Source organism: Uranotaenia lowii, chromosome 3, assembly GCF_029784155.1.
Source record: "Uranotaenia lowii strain MFRU-FL chromosome 3, ASM2978415v1, whole genome shotgun sequence".
NCBI lineage: Eukaryota > Metazoa > Arthropoda > Insecta > Diptera > Culicidae > Uranotaenia > Uranotaenia lowii.
Genome location: NC_073693.1, coordinates 172,179,897 through 172,191,392, shown reverse-complemented (window position 1 = coordinate 172,191,392; position 11,496 = coordinate 172,179,897). Strand labels below are relative to the sequence as shown.

Genomic DNA, 11,496 nt, shown 5'->3' with positions numbered 1-11,496 from the left:
TGAATCTGATTTCTGAATCTGAATTCTGAATCTGAATTCTGAATCTGAATTCTGAATCTGAATTCTGAGTCTGAATTCTGAATCTGAATTCTGAATCTGAATTCTGAATCTGAATTCTGAATCTGATTTCTGAATCTGAATTCAGAATTCAGAATTCTGAATTCTGAATTCTGAATTCTGAATTCTGAATTCTGAATTCTGAATTCTGAATCTGAATTCTGAATTCTGAATTCTGCATTCTGCATTCTGAATCTGAATTCTGAATTCTGAATCTGAATTCTGAATTCTGAATCTAAGTTCTGAATCTGAATTCTGAATCTGAATTCTGAATCTGAATTCTGAATCTGAGTTCTGAATTAGAATTCTGAATCTGAATTCTGGATCTGAATTCTGAATCTGAATTCTGAATCCGAATTCCAAATCTGAATCTAAATCTGAATTCTAGATTTGAATTCTGAATCTGAATACAGGATTTGTTTTCTGAATATGAATTCTAGAAGCGGTGCTTTTAAGTATATAGTACGATTCGCCCCAATCAATCTAAGCGACTAGTCAAGAAACACCATCGCATTCACTCACTCACCATCACGCGTGTTTCGATTGACCATTCGATTCAGTGCTACTCGAGCTGTGAACGATTCACCACGTTGCTATCTAAGTTCTCTTGTAATCTGCATGTGATTTTTTACTTTGCCGGCAAACGATATGGGACCACGAATTTTGATAATCGGGGCCGGTGCGGCTGGAATTGCTACTTTCACGAGGCTGTATGAAAATGGATTCGACAATATGGTGATATTAGAAGCGGAAAATCGGATTGGAGGTCGAATACACACCGTGCCCTATGGAGCCAACGTTGTGGACTATGGGGCTCAATGGTAAGTGAAAAGTACAAATCATAATCATACCAGATTTTAATTGTTTTTTCTTATATTGAAGGGTACATTCCAATGTAGATAACTGTGTGTATGATATGGCAGCGAAGTATAATCTTGTAGAAATCGAAAGCCATCCAGAAAACGAAATTTGCATCAAATCGAACGGTGTTGAAATCCCGATTGAAAACTCAAACCTTGTTTTGCAAGTCCTAACGGACTCAATCAAAGACGTGGATAGACTCAAGAATTACCCCAAATCTCTTGGTGATTTTTATGTTGATATGTTAATATTATTAAAACCAAAAGTTTTAAATATGTTTGCTAAATTTGTTTAAAGATTTCAGGAATCGATGAAAAATGGAAAATTTGATGGGATAGATAACGAAACGTGTTATCAGCTGTTCGATTTCTTTCTGAAATATCATCACACCTACAATGCTGTTGATAGCCTCTTCGAAACGTCTGCTGCTGGGCTGTTAGAATTTACGGACCATCAAGATGATTACCTGATTAATTGGAAAGGGCGGGGTTTTAAAACCGTTATCGATCTTATGCTGGTTTGTAGTATTGCACAATCGTTAGATTGACATGTGATAAACGAATCATATTTTTTTAGAAACGTCTTCCTGAACAAAACTCGACTCCCATACCCCTGCAAAACTTCCTAGTCCTTAATCAACGAGTGATCAATATAAATTATCCAGCTGAACCAGATGAAAAATGCACTGTAACGTGTGCTGACGGGAACAAATATTCGGCAGATCACGTAATCATTACAGTCTCGTTGGGAGTCCTGAAAGAAAATTACCCCACATTGTTCACACCTAAGCTGCCTTCAATGAAAATCAATGCTATCAGTGGACTTTATATCGGCACTATCGATAAGATGATATTGGAGTTTGAGCAACCCTTCTGGCCTAGCGGGTGGCATGGGTTTGGGATTCTGTGGAACAAACAAGATTTGGAAGAGCTTCGCAAGTCAGACTATCGCTGGGTTGAGACAATTTGTGCATTTTTCGTACCGGAATATCAGCCTAATTTGCTTGTAGGTTGGATTTACGGAGAAGAAGCTCGAACCATGGAAATGCTTCCAGAAACAAGAGTCATAGAAGGGCTTCTGTTCGTGTTAAGAAAATTCCTCACAAAATTCAATGTGCCTAACCCAAAATCGTTTTCGCGCAGTACTTGGTACGCTAATGAAAACTTCCGCGGTTCCTACACCAGTCGATCGGTGATGGCGGATGTTTTGAATGCCAAGGCCGCAGATTTGGCAACTCCATTGGTCAATACGCTCGGGAAACCCGTGGTGCAATTTGCCGGGGAAGCCAGTCATCCGGAGTATTATTCCACCGTCCAGGGTGCCATCGGAAGTGGTTGGAGAGAAGCTGACCGGTTAATCGAGCTGTACAGAGATAAGCGAACAACAATTCAATTTTCAAAATTGTGAACAATTTCTTTTTGTTAAAAATATAAAATTTTCTAAACAAAATACTTGTCTGTATAATACCTTTAAACGTTGAAACATGGGTTCTGAAAAAGGCTTCTTCGAATAGATCCTTTATACTTATGACATTCGACCTAAAGTCAAGGAAGGTCCGTTTTTTGAGTTAAAGTACGGAGAATAGGCCGCCAAATTTGAAATTCGAAGCCGAAGAATATCGGAGTAGGCCATGACTAGCTAGCAACAGATGTTTTTTTTGCTCCGTCGGTTAAATTTTTCGTTAGCTTTTTTATTTTAAAATTCATAGTATAATTATAATTGCTCCAATTGTCCTTGTATCGAATGTCCGGATGAGCCAACGAACCAGTGATTGTAACGTAGGAAAAATGTTGGCTCCCTTCTTGGTGGAACAAAAGTATCGATCATCGTTGCCCTCATCAAGTGCTAGATCAAACTTAGAAACCAGCAAAAGCTGACTGGAGGAAACAAATCCACCTATACAGTTATCCCGATGCATTGCTTCTGTTTGGAAACAAAGTGCATAATGAAATTTTGAAATCAATTCCGATTGACGAGGACAACCGCGAAGTTGAACACAATCCAGAAGTAAACTACAAGGGATCATGATGTACGAACGGAATAAGCTCGATGTTCCTGCCTGCCATCCTCGAACGAATATCAAACCTACACATTCGCTGCAGAAACTAGTCCTTTTTGTAGATCAGTATTAAAAATGTTTATAAATTAAACCTTAAAAATAATCCAATTCATTTTGTATAGAAAGTCCCGAAATCGACGTCAAAAAATTGTCCGTACACTGAGGCCTTTGTCAAATATAAGTCAAGTAAACAGTTATGTGTCAGTCTGTCGAACGCAGAAACGTGAGTTGAATCTCAGCGAAGACAATTTCCAGTGGTTTGAGCGATAAATACGAAAAAATGAACTTTATCTGGAAAATTAGAACTTCGATATTAGTAAGGAGGAGTAGGCGTGTGCTGAGGCGTCAACACGCGTTTTTTTTCGGCTGTGAAAATTTTGTCAATAATTTTTTACGAAAAATTATGTAGTTTAAGTTTTTAACTATAAAACGCATGCTCGGTATAGTTCGTCGATTGTGTGGTGTATCGGTGTTTTCGTGTGTAGTGAATTTTTTCAATAAATTCTGTTCCATTGCGTGTTATTTAGAAAAAAATATCTGCGCCAAGAGATGGAAAGATAGAAGAATTACGGCAAGGTTTTCTGTGCTTAAAAGCCCTTGTGAAAAAGCTTGTGAAAACATTGTCCAACGCTCCTAAATTTTGATATAACGGGGGTAACGATGCAATGAGGGCTACAGGATCAGTGCGATGCCAGTCAACAGTTTGAATTGGTATTGGACCTAAAAATGCTAAGAATCTACCATCAAGTTTCGTTAACTTCGAAACCCAAACAAAGCTAGCTAAGTATCTTTCTTTTTATATTTATTTACTGTTTTATATTAATATTGGCTGACATTTAAACAAAAAAGCGCAAGGTTTTCTATTTCGTTGTACGGAAAATTTTTTTCATTCTTTTAATAAATAGATTACATAGGTAAGTTTGCAATAGAAAAATCGCGACCGAAAGTGCTGTACATAAGATTAAAAACGCCCAAAAGTAGGCTTAATCTTTGCATGCAGTTTTATTCCAATACGAGTCTCGTGGGTTTAAAACTACGAAGATGTCAATGTTTTTTATCTTGGCATCTTAATATTATATATTTCAAATTTTGTCTTCTCGCATCACAGTAACTGATCACAATGCTAAAAGAGTCCATATAACTAGAAATATGAGAAAATAAAATATCGGATGTTTCTCGAATAAAACTTGAAGACAAAATTGTTAGAAAAAATATATTTTAATTTTTGAATCTAGCTTTGGGGCGCTTAGAAACAATGAAGATATTTTCGCACTGTTTATATCCAGTGATTTCTTTTTTAATCATTTTTGACATATTATCTAGAGCATATTTTAATAAAAAGATGCATACTTGAAAAGTTGGTTTTGTAGTTGTTATAAATTATTTTAATGGAAATGTACATTCACTAACAAGATAAAAATCCTAGTGTAGGATACGAGGTTGCAATTGAGGGATTTAAGTTGGAATATTTTTTTTCCAAATACACTTAATTTAGTCGAATTGTAACATTTGGTTAGATGTTTTTGTCTTTAGGAAAATGCGAGAATAGGATGCTCAGAATCAGATAACACTAGTCAAAAGTGTCTCAAGATCACATCCTTTTTCCCACTCCCCAGAACAAAATTATTTGCTAGGATGCAGAGGTGACCTCGGTCCTAAAGCACGAATTATTTCTTTCATCCCTTTCTCTCTTTTCCAAACTATCTATTGACTACTAGGACGTGGCCGGCGCCGTTATTGATGATTAAAGAGAGAGCATCAGTTTTGGGCATTGTGAATGTGCTGTCAGTCCCAGACACCATTCATTTGACCATTGAACAAAATTGGTGGCCTCGGTCAATCACGGAGTAGCAACCATTGGCGATGTGGAATTCGTTCTACTGAGCCACGCCTGCGATCATGGGATTCGAAATGCATGTTATTTAATATCATTGTACTACCAATAAAGAATTTTCATGAAGTATACTGAGGAAATTCATCGGAATTGTTCAATATTAATTTATTACAAAAAAAAATAATGAAGCATTTCGGGTTCAATGTTTAAAGGTGGATGTGAGTAGTCAATCAAGCTAAGCTAAGCTAAGCTAAAATTAGAACTTCGATATTAGTAACTAACAGCGTTCCAATTTTTCAAGATTTAAAAAAGAAATAGAAACTCACTGTGTAAACATAATGAACCTGGGAAGTTGCTATGTTCCAACGCTTCAAGTTCCAACTGAACTGTCAATGTGCTCGAAATAAAACTCATAACACTGTTGGAAGAATACCACTAACAATTAGGCAAATTTTGACAGTAAACAACTTCTTTTATAAACGTTAAGCCGAGTGCAATCCATTCACATAGAGAAAACAGTTTTGAGGCAAACAGAAAATTTCGGAATGAAAAGTCACAGCACAGCAGAGCCTTTTTGCAAATGAATCATCGTGGAAAAATTGGAAGCTTCTTTTCTTTTGAGCTTTGGTTGTAGTTTTCGATTTCTATCCTGACTTGTATTAAAGTTCAATGCAACTTGCCGATTAAATATAAGGTGCCTCGTGCTATGTATTTCAATTGGCCAAATTTCAAATTCAACTTCTAATCATTAACAAAGAAATTCATTGTATTATTATTTAATAAGATAAATAAATTAAAATAAATGACTTATCTTTAATTTGAAGGCATTTCTTCACTCCTCGCTATGACTCTCATGTTCCATTCCAGCTTTCCTTGGTCGATCTGGGTGGCGTAGTACAAGCGCCATCTAAGCAGATGTTCAGGAAAAAAAAATCACTCCCAACATCATAAAAATTCACGCCAATGTAAACATCATCCGGTAACAATTCAATTTTTTCAATAAATTCACTACTTAAATCAAAATAGAATTGAAAATTTCGCGGACGGAGAAAAACACGTGCGTTGCCATTTAGTCAACGCCTACTCCTCGGGGTCTAAAAAGATTCGTTTTGGTTCACAACTCATCCATGATTTTTGCAGAATTTTTAAGAAATGTTTACATGATTAAATTTGAATTAAATTTGTACTGAAAAATCAACATCATTTTTGTTTCTTCTGTGGAACCGAGCCTGCTAATTGTTTTTGTTGTCAATTTATAAATTATCTAAAGGAAATTTTCCGCTGAACAACTTTGTCGAAGACCATAACAAATCCACTTGTTTGGCTGTAACTCTGTAGTCTATGAGTTACGACAAAAATCCATGTACCATACACCGATTTTCATTGGATATTCATATCCGTGACTTAGGTAAACCAAAAAAGAAGAAATTCTTCTATTTTTTCTTTAATGATTTTCAAGGAGTAATGAATTTTTAACTTCAAATTTGTTAATCTTCTTTACCTAGCTTTTAACTGCAGGGTAATAACATGTTCTCAAATGAAGATTTTTACATCCAGGATTTTCAGATCCACATTTTTGTTGATTTTTAATTCGATGTATTTCACCCAAGAGAAAACTTTATTTCAATATCTGAATCAATCGATCTGCTTCTCGCCATCCACTCTCAATCGCGCCATGAACGGTGGACCAATGGTTAGAACTAGTCGCTTCACCAGCAAACAAAATGCGGGCTGTTCCTTGCCCATCAGCTACTGGTAATGATAAATCATGCGCACTGGTGTTAAGTTGTTCCGTTTTAAGAGACCGACTAGAATATGAACCTCGAACCAAAGAATCGCTGTACCATTTGGATCTAGAAAAATTAAAATGAGTTAACAGGAATTTAGTGAAATAATACATTTTCACTACTTACCTTATAAAATTCAATGGCTCCGGTACATTCAAATTGCGGAAAAATCTCTTCAACAATAAATGCAATCCTTTTTTTACAGCTTCATCGGGGAGCGATTCAATATGGCGACCGTGAGAACCTACTAACCAAACTCCCAGCACGTTAGGGTGGCTATCAACAGCGAAAAACGTAGATACTCCCTCAACCCAACCCAGATCTAAGTTTTGAAGCTCAACCAAATCTGATCTGCGCCAAACTAAACGAAAAACATTGGCCAATTCAAGCCAGAAGGGCTGCTCGAATTCCAGAAAAGCTTTGTTCACCAGTCCAAAATGCAATCCTTCGATGGCATCAATCTTCCAACTCGGCAAAATCGGATCAAAGATTTCTTCGTAGGTGTGCTTGAGAACTCCCAATGATACTGTAAGCAAAACGTGGTTTGCTTCGAGAATACTACCATCTTCACATTCGACCCGTACAGGATATTGGTCGTACTTTATTTGAGTTACTTGTTTGTTGAGAATGATTTTTTCATTTAAAAAATCGGCATCGGCGTTTGTAGAGTTCTGGAACAATAAAAAGGCATAAACCCTTGAAAATAATTCCACATGAATTAGAAAAATATTTACCACTAGCAAATCCAGTATCTGCGACGAGCCACGCCCTTTCCAAGACATTCGCAACTTTCCTTTGCACTCCTCATAATCGGCATCACCCGACGCTGATACTTCACTCCAGGAGTCGATGGCAAGATAACCCTTTAGGTAATTGTGGTAGAACGTAATAAATGCCTCCAATAAATCATTATCCATTTCAGCCAAAGCTGGTGTTTCGGCTACCATTTGTTTGAACTTTCGAGGGAAATAATCTCCAAGCAATTCTTTAGATTTCATAGTTTCATCACTGCTTATTAGTTTTTCAGCCAACTGTTTCATCTTATCCGTAAGATCCTGGGGAGCTAGAACTCCATCTGAGAATATCAGTATGTTTCGATGGGAGAAAATAGAATCTTCAAGCAGTCCCAGTGGAAAAGCCAGCTCAAATACCACATTATTTTCCTCCCCATGACACCATTGAGCTCCCAATTCAATAGGGCACTTTTCCGTTCCGAATGGCACGGTCCAAATACGGCCTCCGATGCGATTGCCAGCCTCCAAAATGACAAAATCGGATACACCATTTTGCAACAACCGAGATCCAGCCGCCAGACCAGCCGCGCCTGCGCCTATAATTATGATTTTTGTTTTCATTCTCGGTTTTCGAGACGTTCAAAAATAACCATCCGATTTCTCAATGCTTTCAGACAAAAACTAATCTTTTTGCGCATGCCGTGTGACATCAGCTGAAGAAAACAACGACAATGCTACCAGATCGTTATCAGATGATAATTCTTGAGGAGGAGGGACAGGACAAAATGCACGTTCGTTATAATTTTTTTGTCTCGATTATACCTAGTCGTTTCAACATCTTTATGTCATTCACGACTTATTTATATCAACGATGCAGTTGGTGGATAGTAATTGAAAAACTTATCGGACACAACTGGGATCGATGTTTATTCTTGGGCTCGAACTAACGGACATCGGCTCAGGAAGCAACTGACTTGCCAGCTGAGCTATATCACAAGCAAAAGCACGCAAACAGCGTTCTCATGCACAAAATTTTAAGCCTGTTTACGCCATCTCGCATGCATTCAACCGTTACACTTGGTTCAGAAATCTAATAAAAATTTCACACGTCTCATGCAAGCTTGCCAAAAAAAATTCTGTTTTTGACAAAAAAAATCTTGAATTCTGTGATTTGAACCTTAAATTCTGTGACTGTTTTCTGGAACGGTATTTTTATGAAGTTCATTGGGATATCATGTGAAACATCAACAAACTTGAAACTTTTTATTTAGAGTCAGAAATAAAAGTCGAAAGTGACATACAAGTTTATTATTTTGGAAACCTGTACAAAATTTAGAAAATATTCTAGAAGCTTCGAAACGGCTGTATCGATTCTTATGAAAATATTTTGTAAATACTCTACTATGAATTTAAAAAAATCAACTATAAAATTTGTTTATGTATTTTTTTACTCTAATGGCAATTTTGTTGTACACTAGCTGCTGTCAACTTCATATATAAAAAGCGATGACACATCTGTAGTTCATGAAGCATCTACCTGTAGACAAAAATGTAAACTCCTCTTTAATAACAGCGAAATATGTATATTCAAAAAACAATTTTTTTCAAAGTGATGAAAAAATTAACATTTTCGAACTCATGGAAATAAGCAGAAGCACAAGTAAACAAGCTTTTAGGGTAGACGTAAGTATTATTTATCATCTTGATCTATAATAAACACATTGCAACATGATGTACATAAAAATCCTGAAGTATTACTGGTATTACTTTCAACAAAGTTTCGGTTTTTCACTTTAGTTGATGTCAAAACTCGTTTTGGTGACTTGGGAGGGACAGAAAGAGGATCATTTGTTTTGGATGATTAAGTACCCTCCAGTACCCTACAGTTTATTCAACTCGGCAGGATTGTAATTTTGTGTAATCAGTGCTGTTTTTCTGTAACGGTGCATACAAACAAGAGAAACACCCAGAGATACCAATTTTGTTTTTATGAACTTCTTTATAGTGTCTCCAGTGATGAAACTCACATATTTATATATGAGGAAAATGATTATTTTACCATACAAAATGAGCATTTTCCTTAAGCTGCTCACTATTCCCTTATCTCCTCTACAGTTAGTGAAAAAAAAATGGCATTTTTTAAAATTAATAAAGAACTTATCAAGGAATTAGAACGAAACTCGGAAATATTTAAAACCCTCAAATACGAAGGGGTATAAGTGCATCGAAGCTGTTTCCCAAAAAAAATGCGCTTCAAAGCTTTCGTCTGTCCATTTTCCATGTTTTTCTCGAAACTTTGTAGTTTTCGTGTGTTTCAAAATGATAATATAGGAGAAGGTACCAGAACTCGATTCGCGCAACATCGACGACACGTACACGAGAACCAGTCAAATAGCAACACGACCAACACGACGGATAGCCACCCATCCATCTTCGAGACAACTGCCCCACCCGACGTACCAACCGATGACTACCACAGTCCCGAATCTACTGGATCCTACAACTCTTCAAACGACCTACTGAACTACAGCAGCTCAAATCGATTTGCACTGCAGTGGAATATAAACGGACTCATAAACAACTTCAAAGACCTCTCGCTACTCATCTCTCTCAATCCACCAGCAACATTGGCACTTCAAGAGTTACATAGAGTAGAGACTAAAGCACTCAACTCCTGGTTTAGCGGTAAGTACACGTGGTATGTAAAAAATGGTGACACGTGTTATCAAAACGTAGCACTAGCAATTAGCAATCCTACACCACATTCACTCATACAATTCGATTCCACTCTTCTCGCTGCCGGGGCTGTATTGCATACCCATACTCCAACTACTGTTGTTTCGATCTACCTACCGCCTGGAAAAATTCCTGAGTTAGGAAAACAACTATCAAAATTAATCAGTCAACTCCATGGTCGATACGTCATTCTGGGTGATTTTAATGCACACCATCCGGTTTGGGGTTCATTGAAATCAGATCAGCGAGGAAAAACAATACTCGAAACAGCGGAGAAACACGATCTAACAATTCTTAACAACGGGATGGAAACGTTCATCCGTGGTAAAAGTCGATCTGCTATAGATCTATCATTGTGCTCGAGAGAATTTGTCAAAACCATGGACTGGTTTGTTCACCATGACCCCCGGGGTAGTGATCATTTTCCAATAGGAATCACCATTAGAGAAAACTCCCCATCTATCAGCCGTACACAACGATGGGTCTACGATCAAGTCGACTGGGTACACTTTGAGACACAGATAGAAAACCATCTTGACCCACATTGTTCATTGTTTATTGTTTATAAAAAAGACCATCTGACGTAAGTGTCTTAATGGTTTACTTAAATCTAGGTCTATCTAAACTTACATTTTAAGATTTCTAGCTGTTTCTTAACTGGTCACTAATGTTAGATTCGATCAAGCGTTTAAATGTTGCAGTTGAGACATTAAAGTCAAAGAGAGCATAATGGCGTAAGAAGCTAATTTTTGCGGAACGTAAGGGGTCGTTGCTGCCATAGCGTGTATTTCTCGATTCCAGTGAAAGCCAGTCACGGTTTCGCAGAGCTCTTTCTGGGGCATACATGTTACAGCGGGAGAGTATCCAAGAACAGTCGATTTCGTTTCTGAGAATTTTCTCTACAAATAGTGATTGACCGATGGAATGGCGATCCGACAGCGTGTGAAGGCCAAGCAAAGCGCAACGTTGTGCATAAGGTGGCAGGTTTCGAGGATTATCCCACGGTAGATCACGCAGAGCATAACGAACGAATTTCCGTTGAACCGCTTCAAAACGCGCTACCTTTGTAGCTTCAAATGGCCACCACACAAGATTTGCAGATTCTAGTATTGAACGGACCAGGCAGCAATACAGAGCTCGTAGGCAAATAGGATCTGTAAATTCTTTACTCAGACGTATGACAAATCCCAGCATTCGGTTAGCCTTTTCAAGTGTAGCACAGTAGTGACGCTTAAATGTCATATGACTATCCAAAACAACGCCAAGGTCCTTTATTTGATTAACACGATGTAGGAATTCGCCCTGGATATTGTAGTCGTACAAAAATGGAAGTTTCTTGCGTCCAAATGTTCTGATACAGCACTTAGAGACGCTTAAGGCCAGTAAGTTAACAGCACACCAATTTACAACCGTATCGAGGAATCGCTG

The 11,496-nt window shown here is 37.5% G+C and overlaps 2 protein-coding genes across 2 annotated transcripts; one reads left to right on the top strand and one right to left on the bottom strand.

Moving 5' to 3' along the window:
* Positions 1 to 635: 635 nt before the first annotated feature.
* LOC129757575 (spermine oxidase-like) lies at positions 636 to 2,325 on the top strand. Its single transcript, XM_055754849.1, has 4 exons — positions 636 to 878; positions 940 to 1,161; positions 1,216 to 1,435; positions 1,495 to 2,325. Exons 1-4 carry the CDS (start codon positions 706 to 708, stop codon positions 2,323 to 2,325), a joined length of 1,446 nt encoding a protein of 481 aa, XP_055610824.1. The 5' UTR covers positions 636 to 705.
* Positions 2,326 to 6,421: 4,096 nt separating this feature from the next.
* Positions 6,422 to 7,953, bottom strand: LOC129757742 (spermine oxidase-like). The gene is made up of 3 exons (XM_055755030.1): positions 7,333 to 7,953; positions 6,725 to 7,269; positions 6,422 to 6,664 (listed from the first exon to the last, which is right to left on the bottom strand). Exons 1-3 carry the CDS (start codon positions 7,951 to 7,953, stop codon positions 6,430 to 6,432), a joined length of 1,401 nt encoding a protein of 466 aa, XP_055611005.1. The 3' UTR covers positions 6,422 to 6,429.
* Positions 7,954 to 11,496: the final 3,543 nt, after the last annotated feature.